At 37.5% G+C, this 20,310-nt stretch overlaps 1 protein-coding gene and 1 long non-coding RNA gene across 2 annotated transcripts; one reads left to right on the top strand and one right to left on the bottom strand.

The window, feature by feature from the left end:
* Positions 1 to 1,979: 1,979 nt before the first annotated feature.
* On the bottom strand, positions 1,980 to 20,063 carry CASP7 (caspase 7). Its single transcript, XM_072340408.1, has 7 exons — positions 20,015 to 20,063; positions 19,162 to 19,274; positions 6,461 to 6,609; positions 5,387 to 5,515; positions 4,736 to 4,911; positions 4,316 to 4,454; positions 1,980 to 3,618 (listed from the first exon to the last, which is right to left on the bottom strand). Exons 2-7 carry the CDS (start codon positions 19,272 to 19,274, stop codon positions 3,395 to 3,397), a joined length of 930 nt encoding a protein of 309 aa, XP_072196509.1. The 5' UTR covers positions 20,015 to 20,063; the 3' UTR covers positions 1,980 to 3,394.
* On the top strand, positions 15,555 to 19,987 carry LOC140254125 (uncharacterized). The gene is made up of 3 exons (XR_011904069.1): positions 15,555 to 15,599; positions 19,244 to 19,309; positions 19,685 to 19,987. It is a non-coding gene; the product is annotated as an uncharacterized lncRNA (long non-coding RNA).
* Positions 20,064 to 20,310: the final 247 nt, after the last annotated feature.

Here is a 20,310-nt window from a genome sequence, read left to right as displayed (position 1 = left end):
GATTTGATTGATTTCAAACTCTTGGAAATGCAGCGAGGCACTTCAGTCAAAAATGCAAATAAAGCACTGCAAGCGAGTAAGAAGTGCGCTATTATAAACCTTCAATAATATAATGCCAAGATAAGGAAAACAAAGTGTGTTAATACTTACAGGCAAATGTCTTTATAGCGTGGAAGGTCTTAGAGAAATGTACCATTAAACATTTCCAGATTTCCTGTATTGTTTGCTGTGGCAAAAGACGATGTGTCCTCACCCTGCACTGTGACTGCTGACTTATAGCTGGTGTATAAACACAAACACCCTGAAATATGACCCACAAGGAAATTCCAGTTTCTGCCCGGAGAAGCAAATTAAAGACTGTTCTGAAAGGGGAAACCCAGATTAATATTCATTTACAAACAACTTAAAAAATGCCCTTTTGTGGCAGCTGTGAATGTCTTCCAAGAGGAAAAAAAAAAGCCTGGAGATACTTTTTATTCTTTTAAACTGGTTTCTAAGTAGTCCCTTTCTTTCTCCCAGAGCTGTGCCTGGGAGATCATATCCACTTGTGATTGGGAGAGAGAGTAACATTAAGAACCATAAAAAGATCATAAAGTGCCATAAAATGTTACCAAGTTTAGATTACTAAATAAAAATCACAAAGTGGAATGAGCTTTCTTACCCTACCTATGCCCTAACTGTACTTTTGTTGCAGGGTCAACGTCTGTCCTGGTTATAGGAGACTTTCTGCATTCCCTCCAGTGACATACAGTATGCCATTAATGAGAATGATTTTCAGCTGTTCAGCTATTTCTGCTAATAACAGAAATGCTTTTAGATGAAAAAGATTTTTAAATTTGAATGGGAAATAAACTGAAATGCCCTGAAGCTTATAAGTCACAATTCAGTCATCTGGCATTGCTCAAGTCACAGGGTCAGGCTTCCTTACTCTGAATGTGTTCCTGCAGGCTAAATAATATTAATGCTTCTTGGATATGATCTAAAGTAATGCTCCATCTAGCAGAGACGTGGACCCCTATATAAGGGAATTATGGTTTTCTCTCAAAGTTATCTGTCCAGCTTGCTTTCCTCTCTGGCAGCATCTTCATGTATTTTATGCCTGATCTTTGTATACTTCACATACTGAACAAGCCTGAGAGTTGCTTAAGATTCAGCCTTTATTTCTTCCCTTCTCTGTGAATCAGCACATAGAATTGCTGTGCACCTTTGTTCTATGTTAGCATTTTTTTTTTTTTTCCAGGAAACCTTTGGTCTACTGGGAGGGATCTCTTAAAAGCTGATAGTACTGATTTGCATGCTGCATTAGAGAACTTCAGATAACATTACTGTTTTGCCTTTCTTCTTAGGGAGACAGCTACATCTTCACTTGTGAGTTGGAAATTCCCAAGCTGTCCATATTTAGTTTCCATAAGAGTAAATGTACAACAAGATCTGGTAAAGACCTGCTCTGTTCACCCCTTTTTTAAGACATCACATCAAATCGGGGATAGAAGCTTTTCCTACTGCTAGAGTAAACTAACCAATGCTAATCTCTTCTTATTCCTTGTCACCACTCACAGGGAACCTCACCAGCCACAAGCTGAACCAGGGACTATTTGTAGGCAGCTGCAGAGCAACGGGACAAAGGTATTTAATTATCCATCCTAATTACAAGCAATTTTGAATGAACTGCTAGAGCAACGTACAGTGTAATGTATACAAACATGTTATGCACTGGGCAAGATTAAGGGCTGGCAAATCAGGAGATTTTCATTTAAATCTTTTCAATAATTCTGGATTGCACTATGAAAAGATCTGGCCTATTTAACCCAGGTGATCAAATGCCAGCTTATACTTCCAAACTACTTTCCAAATGACACAGGAAACCTCATCAGAATAAGGATGCAGAAGAACAACTGCATTCAAGGCTGAGAAAAGTTTTGGGATGCATTTTGGTTCGTTTTCACTTCAGATCAAATGACGAACAGGCAGACGTTCATAGGAAATTTAAAAAACAGGTCTTTATTGATATTATGTTCCAGACTTCCACAAAATAATAATTTATTTAATTAAAAAAAAAAAATTTGACTTATGAAAAAGATATGCCTCGCTATGCTACATTTCCTGTAAGAAAATATAATCAATAAAGAGATAACTCAGCATACACCTGTTTTCTTAGATTTAAAAAAATAAAGTGTACATTTACTAGGAAAGGGGTGAATAACCCCATTTACCAGTTATTTACCAATCATTTACCAGTCTAATCAAATCATTAAAATTACTTTTTTGAGCTAGCTATCATATTTAAAAAGAATATAAAAAGTAGAAATATAAGCATCGCTGACATAACTCCAAAATACAAAATCAAGACAATATTTTAACTAAAAAGGCACTTCTGGTTTCTGATTCAAGAAAGTATTTCTAGTCTTGATGAAATTCCTCATGGATAGAAGTAAAATCTAAACGTGCATTTCTAACTGGAATACATCAGTCTGTTGTTTCAACGTTAAATTTTAATGTTTTATAACAAAGGCTAGACGTTAACTTTTTGTGGGCTCAAAACTTATGAATCAACATGCAAACATTCATATTACTGCAAACAGAGAAACTGCACTACTACCGTGTCAAGCAGTTCTCAGCTAGTTGTCATTTGCAAGGCAAAAATCTTCATAATGGTATTTTAATAAGGTATTATCTAATTAGTTTGCCCACTTTTAGAAAAACCAAAATGAAAATCTTTCTATTTGATAAATTTCCATACCATTCAGCTGAATCATCTGCTAATAAAATTAACCTTATGCTAGAATGATAACTAAATTGACTTCCAGATTAAACACAGTGCATCCATTTTTCTTCATTAAGAGTGTTCTAAAATGGAAATAGATTTATTATACTAAGAAGCACCCTTTTAAATAGCTACTATGTCAGTTTTATCTCTGGACATATTTGTTGTATGATGGTCTTTCCAAATTTCTAAGGAAGTTACAATTCCATGAGACTGTAGTGAAAGAAAAGATGGAGTTTCCTTGATATGTTTTTTCTTTACAGATTTTACATCCTGTTTTTTGGAATAAACCTTTATGGGTCAGGTAACTGACTCTCAGAACATCTTCAACACCCATAAATCAAGACAGCTACACTAAGAGAAATCAAAATTAGTTGTACTAGAATCATGGAGTCTGTGATTCTGTGTTTCTAATACAATGAGGAATTAGCTCTAGGATTGATCCACGGCATTTAGGTGGTCTTTAAAATATTGCATATTGTCCATCTGTCAGGTACCCCAGCTTACACAACATGTATATCTAGTATCATCATTTCTGTTATTACAAATTGTGTTACTGCAATTTATAATCAAATCTTCACCCCAAAATTTATCCTGATCTCACATTACTGGTTGTATTAAAATATGCTTTCAGAAGTAAAGTTCCTTAGTGAGCATAGAGACCACGCAAGGAATCTGCTTCTTCTCACTGAAGCGTGGATCATCAGACTGTGATTCAAAATTCGTGGCAACCACATAGTTGACCCGTGTGAGGATCTGCATGATCTCAAGTTGTTTTCCATGTTCATTGAGCACAGAGCACAGAGACTGCACAAACCAAGAGCCTCTTCCAGGATTCCTCCAGGAATAATAACCTTACAGGAAAGAGATTAAAAAAAAAAAGAAAAAAAAAAAATAGAGTGGGTTTTTTTTCCTTCTTATGACTTTGTGTGGAAGAATGGAACATCAGAGAGAAGTGTAGAAGTTTGTGTGAAAGATTCTGGAAAAGCAGTAACTGCACGCAAAAACTTCAATTCTTGTTACTCCTGTCACAAATCTTGCTTCACTGACAAGGAAAATAATGTGTATGACCTCTCCAACCTTCAGCATACTGAGGTAGCATTCTCTATTTTTTCATAGAGCTTATTTTTTGCAAAAGTTCATGCTATAGCCCCTCCTCTTCTTGTATTTAAGTTCCACATAGTAACTAAACTAGCCTATCAAAGGTTGGTATCACTTTCCTCTGCCATCTGTAATGCCTCTGCTTTGTCATTTGGGCTTGCTCCCATTTCAGCTTGTTGTAAAAGTAGTGGATGGAACACACTGGCCAAACATACACCATGCCTTAGCATTTCATCCATCAGTGAGGGTCAGTCTAGGATGCTAGTAGTCGTACTACTGCAGCTGTGATGCATAAGAGAAACAGCCAGTTCTATAAAGATAACATGTTTTATCGGAGTAACCATTATAGATGAAAAATGTTGACTGGCAAGTGAAGATAGGATAAATTTTTAGGCTTCTTGCCTCTACTACTCCCCCATTTATTTATTTATTTATTTATTTATTTATTACCTGGCACCGTGGAGTATGCAAACAGAAAATCTGCTTCTACTGGGATTTTATATCTAGGATTGGCATCTGTTTCCAGAGTGTCATTTGCAGGTCCAGAGTCAGTTTGTATACCTTCATCAAACTCAGAGCCTCGGCAAGCCTGAAACAGCCGTGAAGATGAAGACAACTTGACCAGTAAGGAGAAATGAAGTGTTTTATAAAGCTTTTTTTAAAGATTTTTTTAATGGATGCAGTTTTTAGCAATACTTTGTATGTATGAGAGGCAAGAAAGTAGAAAGTAAGGCTACTCAGGGAGACTGAAGAATTTAGCAGAATGCAGTAATTTGGAGACACAGCCTTTATCCACTTTTGAAGACACTGACAACCACACAAGTGCTGTAATATGTTTTCCCCACTGCAGCAGAAAGATATAATATTTACCTGAATGAAAAACAATTTGGGTTTGCCTATAAGGCTTTTACATTTGTCTCCTCTGAAGAGTGCAGTCAGGTGTTTGATAGCCATGGGTCCATCGGTGCCATAAATGAGGCCTTCTTCCCCATGGCTTAGAAGGATACAGGCAAAACAAGCAGCATCACTGTGGTTCTCTTCAGCAGCTACAAATCAAATAATTTTTAGCCAAAAGGAGTCAGCATTTTAAATGGAAAAATATATTTATCAAACACATCTTTCAGAGACTAAAGGAACACTGAGCCTCTACTGGAAGTCATAAAATGGAGTAGGTAATTCCACTTTTTAAGAATGTGATAAATATCTTGAATAAATGAACGTAGAGTTCAACCTGCTCGATTCAATAGGCTGAACCCTTAACTACATGCAGTTATTTTAGTAGATTTGTCATCTACTGTGACAACAAAACTACACATTTCTGAATTTACACTGGAGGAGGAAAAGTTGTGGGAATTAAGGATAATCTGTTCAGAAATTGAATCTATCTCTAGAGAAAATTCCATTTCATGGGGCATAAGCATTCTGTTCTAATCTGACCTGCTCTGTGCAGAGCATTGCTTAGGTGACCTCTAAAGGGAGGTCCTTTACGCAATAAATTATGCTATAATTCTAAATTTTTACCTTGTTTCAGTAATGTTTTCATATCCTCACAGCTTCGGTCATTGTATGTGTGAACATCAAAACCTAAGCTTCTGAAACTCTTAGAGAGATCTCCAGCATCTTTATCAGTACCATTGCGTATACCCATTCCTACCAGAAAAGAAATAGTACAGTTGATTGCACATTACACGATTTAAAATCATTTATATGTCCAAAGGCAACTTTTAGGTTCTTAATTTATTTACAATGAAACATGAGTTTAAAACAATCCTCTGACAACATCCTTGGCATTCAGAACAAACTATGAGTTTTGTTTTAATGCAAAGTAATGCAAGGTCCAATGTGAACATGTATTTTATGCTGAAAAATACTGGTTTATATCCAACATGGGACCTCTGTGGAAAATTCTATCTCCTTTTGGTTATGCAGAGTAACATATGCACCAAGATCTTCATGAAATAATTGTTCAAAACGATTCCCCATGATACTCCCATAAAGAAAATTGACGTAAATTCTTTGGAATAAGCACTTCATTTAATTTGTAAGCCCAGCTTGTAGAGGGAAAAAAAAAAAGCCTGCAAAGTTGGCTATATCACAGATATCTGTCTGCTTCAAAACACTGTACACAATCTGGAATGTGCATCTGACACTGGATTGTGAACAGAGCACAGTAATGGTTACTGTAGTGCAGCTATAGCTTTTAGGTGCAGCTCAGAGACAGAGAATTCATGGGCTGCAGATACCAAAGTTCAGGTTTTAACAATGCAGCCTTAAATTCTAGGACAGAAGTTGAGTTAAAAGTAGGCAGAACAAGCTGATGTACTTTTTTTTAACCATCTACTGCAAAGGAGCTGTAAAGAGCTACTCTAATATAAGGATTAAAGAACAGGAACAAACAGTATGAACAACTACTTATCAAATAAAGTGAATATTGTCATTAAAATTCCATGTCCTAAAAATAACAGGTTTATTGATTAATGAAAGCATCTGCAATGTGTCACTGAATCACAGAATCGAAGAATGGTTTTGGTTGGAAAGGACCCCTGGAGGTCGTGTGGTCCATCCTTCCTTCTCAAGTAAGACAAAGAATGTTACCTGTTTTGTCTTCAAAATTTTTGTTGTTTATAATTATACATTTGCCAACCTTCTTGTAGTTCATATTATACTGGAATGTGGGTGTAACAATTCGGTACTGGTTACTGAGAGTGGACTTTGGTTGTTCTTCTTCTCCATTCTTCTTTTTCCTGTGTGAATCAAATGAAAACACTGTTAATGACCAGTCATGTGAATGTGCTTATTTATTCTAGCTCATACCATTGGGGTAGCACTACCTGATGTTTTTATTTCTCTTATATTTTTCTTCCTTTGTATTTCATACAGAGATGTAGAGATATTAACTCATGGCTTGAGTCGCATGATTTCCCTGCAGTATTTGGATACTGATGATGGTAAAATCACTCTTGAGTGAACTGCAATCAACTGCGATGCATACAGACCTTGACCAAATATCAGGCTGGCAGCAGTCTTTTGCGAACTATGGTTCTAAATGTAAGTACTATTTTAATTTTACTGTAAGTGATTCATGTAAGCCCAGACAGATCTTCCTTAATAACTATTGCAAGCATTACAAGCAGATACACAATTTACTATGTGGCATAATGGGATCTGATTATTGAATCATCCCTAAATTCTCTGAAAGTGATTAAGAGCAGTAGGTATTTTCTACTGATAAAGGTTATAGATATGAACAGCTCATTTGTTAGTGTGGTCTGTCAATCGATAGTTTGAAGCTATGCTAAAAACTAAGTACCATTCAGTGTGATCTCATCAGTATCTCAACCTCATTATAAACAAACAAGAAAATCCTATAGACATTCTCCATTAGTATAACTGTGCACTGATTTTTCTGCTTTGTGATGGAGTCTCAGACTGAATTAGAAAAAGATGCTGAGAGAAGGCATGGACTCTACCCACCAACTTCTTCTAAATTAAATACTATAGAAAGAATCTATGATAACAAACATGCACATCTGAAGTACAAGCATGAGGAACTCAGCAGTGCTTGCTTTTAGAGGTGGACTTTTTTGTCCAGCCAAGTGATTTCTGACATTGAGATGATCTCCACGAACAGAACTGAAGCCAGTGAAAGCCTTCAAAGGCTCTGATGAAACCTCAAAAATTACAAGCAAGCTTTGGAGCAGGCCTGCTTAGAAACAATACTTGGGAAAGAGCAGAAGAAGGTATCAGCATCTTGCTTTCCAGTAGTACTCATTGCTGAAGTCTAAGAGGAAAACATAACCTATTTTCTCAGCACAACTAGCAGTACTGTAACATTTTAACAAAATTAGATTTGTACCATAATGTCAATTAAGTACTTTCACTATTCCCACTTTGATATCTTTCTAGAAAATTACCAAGCTTTTTCTTCACTAATAGTCCTCACAGATGAGATTGCTGTGGATTGATTAAATGTTGTTTAGGAAATGTAACTTTTTATCTTCCTGACTTAACAATTGTTGTCTCTAGCAATTGTTGGAGTTTCCAAGTGTCCCATTTTTCATTACTAAAGGGCAAGACTAACTGGAAACAATAATAAAGCATCTCTAGATGATTCATCATGTTCAAATGCCATGGCAATTCAATTTTAAAACAGTTTCTTCTTATCTTTGAGTGTCCTCATGCTCTAAGTGACCAAATTAAATAGCTGCATCTGGCAGGCTTTCTCCATACTCTTTTTTACCCATCATCCTAATGTCATCTCCTCTCTTAGACTTCTTTTAGAATCTGTGAAAGAAGATTTTGAATTGTACCTACTTGAGGACTGTATTTGATACTCTGAAAATACAGGGTTTTATTCTGGCAAATCACAGACATTGGTATTCTCCCTACATACTGCTTCTTGAGGGCTCAGAGAGCAATAATTAAATATGCTTCACCTCAAGAAAAGATTTTAACCATTTTAAAGAATTATCCACAGCTGCATGATGTTAATATTACATTTGGGTTTCAAAGAGATCATGGATTCTTATATTGGCCTAAAATTCCCCCTAGTCCAACATCACAAAGACAACTCTTGGAAAAAAAAAGAAAAGAGAAAAAGAAAATTCAAAACAACTAGTGAGCACTCAGGTCAGTGAAGAGACTAATTTCCTCAGTCCATACCCTATTCAAGTTTCTACAAATGTATCCAGCTTCACAGACTTCCAGAACATGCTGTATGACTATCCATGGATGTTACACATACTCAGATATTTTCAAGGGACAAATGATACAAGGGACAATAGACACAAATGTCTATTGATTTTCAATCCATGAACATTCTTGAACACCTGGAATAGATCTACCTACAAGGTGCAATATCATATTTACACTGTCTGCCCCAAAATGCTGGAAATGATCTAATTTGAGACAAGAAGTCACGCAGTCACATTACCCAACAAAGAACTTTGCTGAAAATAGCAGCTGGGGTTAAGTGGCACAGTAAAGCAGCCACACAACTTCTCTGAAACCACTTAACTTCCGAGTTCAATAGTTTGCACTCATTCATGCAGAAATTCTCAGGACTTTAAGAGATATGGCTACTGCTGGTATTCCCAAAAGCATGCCAGAAGCTCTATGCAGTTCAGTGTCAAAGGTCACAGACAAGCCTTGCCAGTGAAACAGTCCAATTGAATCCATCCTTTAATTTCCCCATTCCTTCACAAAGGATACTATGGTTTTGTTCTAGTGATTGCTTCCAAGCTTAACAGGATAATCAGATAATAAGCAACCACAGCGTATCTTGTGGGGTTACGCCTGTTGTTCCTTTACTGGCAGACAACAAAACAGTTCCAGAAATCTTTTGGTATCTGTCCAAATTGAATGAATAAGAATGCAAAGGTTGTGCTGTACACTTATCCCACACTGCAATCCAGGGAGAATTATTTATTTATTTATTTATTTATTAGGATTTTATTTGCTATGCCAAAATAGGGCAATTTGGGAATTGCCTGAGTGGCTTAAGCTGATAGTTTGAGGTTCCACTCTTCGGTTTAAACAAATTAAATCATGCCTTGTAATAATGACTAATAACGTAATAAAAATGTACTAATCAGTCCTAAAGGGAAATTCCTTGTCAGTGACAGGCTGTCTTATGACTGATAGCATAAAGCTTTCTAGACAAATTTTGATATTCTAAGCTTTGAACTGGACACATTCACATAAATGTTTACCACCGCTGTTCTCTAAGCTTTCTAATCACAGTAATTTCTGAGAGCATTTCCACGAGTTAATTATGTGCTTTTATAAACTGTTGTCAACTATCTGCTCTTAGTTTTATTTCTTTCTGCTTCTCTGGTATCCAGTGTCTTTAATTTCCCTGGTTTTGGATTCAAACTTTCCCAGTCTAAATAGAAACTTGTATTTTACAACCGTTCCCTCTTCTTTTAGTTTTTAACCACAGCCAGGCTTTAATTCCTCGCTCCACTAGTGGTCACTCCGGTCTCTTTCCTTAGACAGAAACATTCTTCAATCAGTGCTCTCACATATTTCATGTTCTCACCTTTCAGCTGAGAGTTCAGAAAAATCAAAACTCCACTCTGGCACCCTCAAATTACTTGCACATTTTCCTACTTATTCTTACAGTGCTCCTAAATCTAGGGCTTAGGCCTGACAGCGGAGTGCCTAGGAACATGACCGCATCAAGTCTATGCTCAGTTTGTGTCAGCCCTGGGGAAAAAACGTCGTTATCAGCTTCTCATATTTCAAATATGAAATGAAAGTTTCCCATAGCATTTATCAATGTGGTACTGAGCTTCTAAATAGCAAAAGCCAAATTTCTCATCGTTGTGATTGACTAAAATCCTGTCAGTGTTAATGGAGATACATTCACTTGCACCAATAGGAACTCAGATCTTGACCGTCTAAAGAACTGATAGTTATCACAACAAACTTTTTTCTGTTATGCTTTAGGTAAATCATGATTTCAATATGCAAAGGTATCAGAATTTAAGGATAAAAATGCCCCTGTTAACTACTAAGTATACTTAAAGACTGTTTTCAAGAAAATGAAAACTTACAATTTTATTGAAAACGGTGTCTCTGAGCAGCCCCAATTTCCTCTACTTTGGCTTCCTTTCTTCTAGCATCACTCTGTACTATCTTTGCTACCATGGAGAGTTATGACACACAGCAGTGTACTATGAATCCTTTACCAGGAAAGCTTCCAGTCTCTCATCATCTCTTAACTTCTGATTAATTTCAAGCAAAGCACAGTATTTCCATGGAGGTTTTCAGCTACCATTCCATAACTAATGTCAACTGTGTAGTCTGGTAACTTCAGTCTTTGTTCAAGGTGTAAAAGCTAGTAAACATAAATCTTTTAAAATGCTTTTCTGCTGTAATACATGGACTCCCCTTGGAACAGTAGCAGCATGACACAGGTAAAAGTCTCAGGAGAGAGGAGCGGATTAAAAAATGAACATGAAAAAAAGGCAATCTCTAGGGTAGAAACTATTGCACCCAATCCATTTACTCAGCCTGAAAATTAAAAGCAATTAAAAAAGAGTCTGATAGAAACTTATAGACAACAGGTGTTTTGTTTTGTTTTGTTTTGTTTCTGGAAATATGAGTGTGTCTGCCTTAAAAGCAAGCAATTCAGTGACACCTATGAACACCCAGGAAAGAAACAAGGCTCTTCAGAAAAGAACCGTCACTTAAATAGGCAGAGGGTTAGAGGAATTAAACAAATTTTGAGATAAAGGGACGTTTTCATATCCTTATATCAAAAGGTCTCTGTCTGTTTTCCCTGTAGTGATTTTAGTTCCTTTACATGCTCCATTAGAATGATGGGCAGTTGTATATCATTTTTTAATACCTTGTATAAAAAGAAAAATTGGTTTGTCTTATAAAACACGCTTTTACAGAACACATTGTCTCAGCATTGCTTCTGAAATCCCCAGACCTTTTGGCACTGGAGAAGAGACTGATTCTTCTTATTATAGGGTTGTCAGCCTTCAAGTCCAGGCAACAACCTACAGAGCTTTCATGCACTTCACACTCTGGGACAGAAGATATAAAACATCAGTGCTCTTTATTCTACTGCTAAACACTTAGGTGTCCACTCATCTTTTTTTTACCTTCTGAGGAAGTTACCAAGAAACAGAATGCATGAATTAGACAAATCAAAGTTCAGTATTTAATTCTTTCTTTTTTACTTTAGTCTCAATAATCAGTGGTCTATTCATGTCTGTTGCTTTCTGATAAATGTGTGTGGATATGCCTTGCTCCTGTACAACCTTCTCTCCATACTGTCAGCTTTAATACTTCTATGCAGCTTTAATACTTTTATCCAGTCTAATTTCACCACACGCATTACACCTCTAATTACTGTACACACTCCCCTCTTTGAATTTATTTTCCTCTTGAAATCTATTGGTAATAACAAGCACATGACACTTGTTAAACCTGACTAGAGCTTTTTAGATCTTAAGTTCTTTAAGGCAGACTCTTTGTTCTTTGTCAGATTTGTTTTGGTAAAATGTCAAGTAGGTTTAGAGCTTCATGCAAATAACAGATTATCCTGTTGACTTTTCCCATTAATACTGCATCAAGTTGGCAAAACTGCAATGTTTCTGGACAAGATGATTGTACCACTATTTGAAGCATCTTTTATAAAATAATTATTCTTTTACAGTTAATAACCAAAAAGCATAAGCTATATGGGATAAGGACTAAGCATTAGCCATAAATGCTAGTCCAAATACTAAAACCGTATTGCATTGTGCCTGATTATGTGATTCTGGGTCACATGCTAACAGTGCTACATGCTAGAATACAAAGTGAAATCTACTTTAAATACTAATAGGAGCCACACTGGCTTTTGAGAGAACTCCATTTTGCTTGTGACACACAGTAGGCTCTCAGACTTTTTCTCCTGAATATACTACAGTAGCATATGTGATTTCCATCTATTTTTCAGACACATAGCACCTAAAAAACCTAAAAAGTAAAAGTTCACCTAAAAGCATCTATCCATCATTTCACCTATACTGTTTACTATAGCAGGGAGATTACACAAAAGGACTGAAAACCTAACTAGCAATTTTAAAACCAATAGCAAACCTAAACAACTGAATACAAAAAGCTTTTTGGTGCCATTTTAGTTGCAGGCTCTTCTCCAATTAGGAGAGGGGGAAATCTTTCTAAGTTCAGGACAACTAGAAACTAACTGTTAAGAAAAGGAGTTGAGCTGTTTGAAAGAAGCAGATTCAGGCAAGAACTTTTGGTGTCCTTTATACATTATAGATATTCTTGGATTTCTAAAATATATCTAAATTTATCATAGAGACATAGAATCAACTAGGTTGGAAAAGACCTTCCAGGTCATCAAGTCCAACCATCAATCAGACCTGCTGAGTCCCAGAAGTGTATCATGTCCCTTAGTGCCAAATATCCCACTATCCCTCTAATTCTGTGATAGTGATGGCCTTAACATAACAAAATCAAAATCACGGCTGCAGTTTTATTCATTACATGTACATGAACAATATGGAGCACACTGGTGCTAAGCCAGTTCCACTGCATGAAAATGTTTCAACACAGTTTATTACGTCTAATACCACCCACATTTCTCAACAGTTGAAAAAAAGACAGGAAAAAAAGAATCAGGTACCAGCATCCTTTTCTTTGGGCACCTAATATTGTGTGGATGATTTGCAGCCTGCATGACAATCCTGTGGTGTGACACCTGCAGTTGACCAAAACTGGGTAAATTCTAGATTCTTAGTGATCGATTTGCAATTCAGTTTCCTCATTAATTTCCTGCATGGCATGGTATGCCATATAATATTCAAATACCATTCAAAAGGTACAATTTTAGCAAAAATAATGTTGCTTGATGAAAGGCTTTCTGCTCATTTCTGGCAAAGCTGAGCACATCCACCTTTCATGGGTGTTCTGGAAACTGAAATCTTGAATGATTATATCCTAAATAATATATATATATAGGCAATTTGCAAGTATGCAGTTAAAAAGAAATAAATAAAAACCCTCTTTCATCTGTCATAGGTACTATGAACAGTTAACAGGTATATATATCTCTATACAGGCTGCTTGGAATATGACTCAAAATAAAGCAAAACCCCCAAACAATATATCTAGGAGAACATTCTATCTAGGATTACCAATTGCAAAATGCCAGAAGAATTATAATTAGCAACTGAACTCCTTTAGGGTGCTCATTCATGAGGTTCCCAAATGGGTGGCAGAGAAGGAAGGAGGTAAATAACTTTCCACAGTACCTTGGCTCATCATCAAATGGCACTCCACACTGCATCTGAAAACAGCTTCAGCTTGTGCTCAAGAGCAAGTCTAATCCTCTTTGCTAATGCTAGGAGCCCACCATGCTCGGGGCTACATTGGAGCGTGAAACAGGATGCCCTGTGCTCAGGCCCAAAGATTCGCATGTGTCAGCAGTGGGTCACACTGGACTTTTCTATGGGGCTATTCAAACCCTCACAGCTATCGTCCTGCAAACAGAGGTCATGCAGGCCTGATCTACCTTTGCTGACAAGTGGAAAATACACTCTGATTCTATCACTGTTCATATATAAGAGTGTAGGAAAACAGAGCAGATCTTGAGATGGAGGTGACACAGCAAGCTTTACTTTTTAATACAGCTCCCTGCCTTCTTTCAGAACTGGATCCAGCCATCACTACAATATTTACACAGTGAATGCTTCTGAGAAAATGATGCAGATCAACGTAGACAGTTTACAAGACCTGTTTTGTATCTTAATTCATAGAACTATTTCCCATTTACTCTTATATAGTTTTGGATTATTAAAAAAATACACCTTAATTTGTTGTGTTTCCTTTAAGAGGTTAAATATTAAAACATATTATAGCTTTCCTCCAAATTTTGAGTGCTGACAGCACAGAGTTCATTGCAGTGAAGGAAATAAGTTACTGCAATAAAAAGGAATTAAGCTACTTGACTCACTACTGCAATTGCTCCAGATACAGTTCAAGAACAATCCAGTGTTTGCTGTGCTTCACATGACAAAGTCTCCAAGGAGACTGGAAGCAAATGCTAACTGAATTAATGACTTCTTATACTTTAGGTGCTATTTCAAGATATTGGGCATTTCCTACATGGTACATTCAGTAATTGTCCAAGGTGAAGTACATGCACTGTGCACCATTTTATCTGTTTACTCTGCCTGTGGTGTTCTGTACAAATTGAGATCAGAACAAAACCAAAAGCGCGCCTCCAGCTTAAGAATGAGTAACAGAAAGGAACACCTCTGTTGTACCACGTCTGTTAAAACCTCTTTTACTGTATTTGCAGGAATTAACATTAGCAGATAAGAGTTGCCAGAGCCCGTTACTTCTGAAATTATGTTCATTAATTTGGAGGACATATGCTGGTATTTAGCTTGGGAAAAGCAGAACCCCAAACAAATTAAATGCAATTGCACTAAACTTCAGGGTGAGGATAGTAAAAGGAAAGATCATCACTTATTTACAGGATTAAATAATACACTCATCGATTTGCTTAGAGATATAAAGGAAACCTGTGGCTGAACCAGGAGTTCAGTTTGGGTTCGGCCCAGATCATAACTTCAGATGATTCTTTTGCTGTTACTCATTAAGTAACTTACTTATCATATACAATATCAAGATAAAAGAGATACAGCAGTATTTGTTTTTGAAAGGTTTGTAATATTTTGTGGCTGGTTAAACTGTAACAACTGCATTTTAGAATCTAAAAGCGTAAAAAGTTATGTTGAAAAGATGAAGGATCACTGAAAGCATCATCTGAATGTGAACATACGAATTTCAAGGCAGGGATAGCTGGTGTAGAAGCAAATACAGTTACTTCATAAACATTAAATCAAACACAAAGAAACTGTTGGTCATCAAACATTGTGCTTCCTTATTTTTGTGCCCTGTAACCTAAACGAACACCCACGTAAGTGGAAAAAAAAACCAAAAACATCCCTATGTATCATCTGAATCTAAATACTAATTGTATGGTAACTGTTGAATAACAGGATTGAGCACCTGGGGCAGGGACCCAGTCAACCCTAGGAGTGCAGGTGAAGGCAATTCAGCTGTGTGAACAGAAAGGGTAGAGCCTGGCTGCACCTCTCTTAGATCTTATTTAAGGGCCGACTGCCACTGAGGTAGGATTCCTGGTTGGAGATCTGTTCCTTGTAGAGTTCTAACTGCAATCCTAAATCTTCAGAGATGGGTGAGCATTTCTTTTTCTTTGTAATGCCTTTCTATTGCACCAATCCCTTTGTCATTACATCTCCTGTATCACCATTCCATCACATTGCTCTCTCTGATTGTTACAGCAGCTTACAGGCTCTGGATATTTAATTGGTAGACATCATAACTCTTGAACTATCACAGTAAGATATGCACTGATGTTTCTAGAAAGCTTCTGTATTAATTAGAATAAAGTCTCAAACTTTATGGTGGCCTGGCTTGGTAGCAATAAATAACTTTTACTGTTTTAAAAAGCTGAAGGACTCTTAATGAGCATATGTGGGTGTACCCCACTGGGCTCATGGAGATTTTGTTACAGTTTTTTACTCTGAAGCTCCTACAGAATCACACAGTTTCAATGGTAAACAGGTATTTGTAATTCTTAAATACATATTTAAACAATATCTTCCCTTTCCAAATAGGGGGAATATTGACTGCAAAACAGGCATGAGAGCTGCAGTGAATAAAAGTAACCAAAGGACAAAGGGTTCTATATAATTATTAAGTATAAAGCTGGTATCTTGATACTACTAACAACTACCTTCTGTGTTATACTTCTTTGCTGAAGTTCACAGTCCTGATTAGTGAACGTGTGAGTGCTAATCTACCAAACCTTGGGGATTTTCAGATGCAGCTTTAAAAACAGAAGTGTCTCAAATTGCCAGCTCAGTATTTAATTTACCACGTCTTTTAAAATCCCGTTTTGCTCAAGGTCGCCGTAGTGCATCTTGCCTTCCCTGCCTTATGATAAGTAACTTCTTTGGAAGTCTTCCTAAATTAGTCTTCTGCGGTTTTCATAGTAAACAAAAGTAAAACCCTTCTGCCATCTAGTGGCTGAGAATGCCAACAACTGCCTAACGATCTGAAACGCTTTACTCCCCCCTCGCCGTTCTTTAAGTTCTAGCACTTTTTCCAAGAAAAGGCAATATGCAGGAGAGGATTCTCCCAAACTGTGGTGCACACAGAGGAGTCTGTGGCTTGTTCTGAGCTCTGTTTTCTTGGTAAACCACGGTCATGATCTTCTTAGAGAAATGTGCTGTATTGAAGATTCTCACCTATTTCTGTTTACTGCTCTTGCCATCTACACCTCCATTCAGAGATGGGTATTGGTGAACCTGTGAAGGTACTGGACCAACTACTGTTGGTCTGTCTGTGTGGCTCTGATTTTAGTTTCTCACTGGTCCTCCTTCCCACTACAATTCACATGCTTATCTAACAATAGAAAGTACTTCTTCCTACTAAGCTTATCTATTTTAAGCTTATATATTTAAACAAATATTAATTTCTTTTAAAATGTAAATGAAACTAAGTGTTGACTTTTGTAGAATCATAGAATGGCCTGGGTTGAAAAGGACTATAGTGATTATCTAGTTTCAGCCCCTCTGCTCTTAGCATGGTCACCAACCAGGCTGCCCAGAGCTACTTTCCTTGAAATTACTGCACAGATGTTAGAAATTGGGTCCGTAAAACAAAATTGTAGTCAATCCAAAGCTTTCTAGACACTTTTTTCCCCCCACAATTATTAAATTTACATTGTCAGAATGGAGCCTTGGCAATCAGGTCACAGAGCCATTCAGGTTCTAATTAAAAGCGAACCAAGCCCATTATCTGGTACTGACTAGTAATGAGTTTTAAAAGAACAAATTAAAGAAATTCAGTCCAGAATATACTCTCATAGCAATCTGATTTAGGGACATCTTGTATCAAAGATTTTAACATTAATATTCCCAGCAGATTTTTTCTTCCACACACTCATCTGGGTTCTTCTGAACTCATCTAAGTATCAACATACGCATATCCTGTGACTAAAATTTTACATCTGTATTCTGTACTATGGGGAAAATTGTGTCTTACTGATTGATTGTTTTAATCTCACTCTATAAACTTTTCATTGGATGTCCCTTGTACTTTTTGTGAGGCTTGATGAGCAGTCATTCACTATTCACTTTCTCCTTTGTGACTGTCACTGGTTTTGGTCATAAACCATCTTTCTTTATCCTCACATCCCTTTTCTATATTCCTGCAGGCCAGAGAGTATCTATAAGATAACGACCTTATTGATGTACTTGGATTTTTAAGATCTTCTCTTAACATCTCATTCCTCTTCAGGCTAACATAACTTCTGCTAAGCAGCACTGATAGATTATTTCAGACTCAATTTCCTACAAAATCTCTATTGAAAAATCTCAAACTTTTCCTATTCAGTCTTTTATTCTGTATTTATTTTATCTGAGTTCCTTTTTACTTCTAGCAAAAGATGTTTCAAACTTGTATCTTCAAGGATTTCATGAAAGACGAATGTCTCAAACTGATGAATGGCCAAATTACTTGAATATTTTCTTATATTTAAAAAAAAAAAAAACCAATGTAATAGAAATGCTGATTCTTGCTTTTCCTTCAGGAATGATCAACTTGGAGTTGCATAATTGAGTACTGACATTAGCATATCACTTCTTCAGAAGATGTCATATTTTAAAACGCATCTATAAAATTTAAAAGAAAACTTGGAAAAATACTTGGGAAGTTTTAGAAACAAATGTTGTCTATCTTGTATCATGTGCATTTGTGATAGTTAATAATACACATCCGAAAATGCATTTGAGGAATGGGAAAATGAGAGACAAAAAATTTCTGTGCTTTGCTTTAGGGCACACCAAAAGTCATCTAAGACAAAGGCAGCTTCACTTCTCTCACATCTCCCAGATGCATTACACCCATCACATCCCTATACTACACTACAAAGATAAAATGATTTTCTTCATGTGCTTCCTCTGAATTATCCACATTGAAGTGAGCAATACATGTCCAACAACAATAAAAAGTTAAACCTCTGTAAATACAAGTATTTGTAATAAACACCTGTACTAACATACTGGCAGTTCACCCCATGAATTAGTATTTTCCGATCTTCAACAGCATTTGTTAATTTTGCATGTTCATCGTTTAGCTGTTGCATTTTCAGCCACATTCATCTAGTGTTTTACAGACATGGAGCATGTCGTTCTTTCTGCCTGTACGTTTAATGAAAGTAAAATTATGCTTCAGTGAGTCTATTAGGCTAAAATGAAGGGCTTTTAATTTATTCTGTAATGGGTTACATCTCTAGACTCAGTGAGGCTTCTTTGTGCTACGGTCTAGATGGTGCATCCAGGCTTTAAACTAACTTAAATAGTCAGCAGGGGATTCCAACGATGTGTGAGATCAGCTGAGCTGAATGCAGTAAAATAGATAATTAATGACATATTTCATTCCCAGCTCCACAAAAGGGCAATGTTTAAGATAAGGGGCTACAACTGACACTAAATGAACTTAGTGGTCCCTTGACTACTAAGTAAGCTGATGGGAGATATTACAGGTCTCTGTAAATCAGAGCGGTGTGAGGGCTTTAGGGTACGGATTAAATATGTTAGACCTTATACAACACAGAGTGCTTATCAGACATTCTGACACTCTGGGCATGGCAAACTGAACACTGAAATCCCATTAGAAGGGCAGTATCATAGCTGACAGAAAGAAAAATAGAAATGGAAGTAGTAACTTACTTTGCAAAAAGTGAGAGTCTGCTACTCCTGTCTGGTTTTGCATCAACCATATCATCTTGATCTCCATTACTTCTCTTTTCAGAGGAACGATCAGCACACTGATCTCCTGACATCTATAAATCAAGTACAAGAACATAAGCATCCCGCAGTGAGTGCTATTATTTCAGTACTTCCTAAATAAAACTGTTAGATGGAGACATGGGATTGCCAGTTTATGTCCTGTGGTCCTTAACCAAGAGTGGCTATGGACTTCTGGTGCTGCATTAAAGTGGTATGATACATGCGTGGCCATCTCTGTTCTGCCTTGTGGTGAATGCCAAGAAGTCTGACACTACTCCAAACAAGGCAGATAAGAATGGAAGTAAAAGTCACCTTACAACTAATTGCCAGAAAATTCTTCATGATCTGGAAAGAATTGCGTTGGGAAGGAAGCAGATACATGCAAATAGGCTTAAAAGGAACTCTATCATCTTCCAAGGATATGATCTTAATTTTTCAATTTCTGTTTTGTCTATATGAACAGCGTACAGTCTTAGTAAGAAGCACTTAGCAAGTGCTTCTTGGAAATGAAGTGCAGTTGCAACACAGGAAGGAAGGAAAGTGTGCAGGCCACGGGCAAAAGGAGAAGATGCCCCAGCGAAGCGGTCCCACCCACGCAGGTGGAGGAAATCAGCGCCATCGATTGCAAATGACACCCCGTGCTCTCTGCAAGGAAATGGCCGTGCAGCCACGCGAAGGGTCGGACTGCTTCCAGCCCGCTGCAGCGCGAGGTACGGGGACGGCAGGAGGGAGCGGGGCGGAATGGAGCAAAGCCCGAGGGACCCGAAAGGCAGGGACAGGCTGCGGGGCTTGCCTTAGTGCTGGGCTCCGAGGAGACGGAAGCGAAAGGAAAAGCGAAAGCAGAAGGTGGGGCATGCGGGCAGAGAGCGGGGCGGGGCGGGGTCTGTCCTTGTCCCGGTACGGCCGCCTCGCTCCACCCCAGTAGCCGGGCGTGCGGGCTGTCCCGGGACTGTGCGGCGGCGGTTCTCCTTCCGCTCTGCTCCTATCGAAGGGGCTCAGTTTCCCCCTTTCCTCAGCTTCATCCCAACGAAGAGAAAATTGCCGCTTTTTAACAGCATCGCTCCGCCGCACCCCCTCGGAAGAGGAGCC

The sequence above is a fragment of the Excalfactoria chinensis genome, chromosome 6 (assembly GCF_039878825.1).
Source record: "Excalfactoria chinensis isolate bCotChi1 chromosome 6, bCotChi1.hap2, whole genome shotgun sequence".
Taxonomy (NCBI): domain Eukaryota; kingdom Metazoa; phylum Chordata; class Aves; order Galliformes; family Phasianidae; genus Excalfactoria; species Excalfactoria chinensis.
This window is presented reverse-complemented; position numbering and strand designations above follow the sequence as displayed.

Coding starts and splice junctions, on each gene's coding strand:
- CASP7 (XM_072340408.1), bottom strand. CDS start 19,274: ATGTCAGGAGATCAGTGTGCTGATCGTTCCTCTGAAAAGAGAAGTAAT. Junction 5,516..6,460: donor AAATTTTGAAGACAAAACAG/GTAACATTCTTT, acceptor CTTTTCTGGTAG/GAATGGGTATACGCAATGGT. Junction 3,619..4,315: donor TGCATACTCCACGGTGCCAG/GTAATAAATAAA, acceptor CTTTCCTGTAAG/GTTATTATTCCTGGAGGAAT.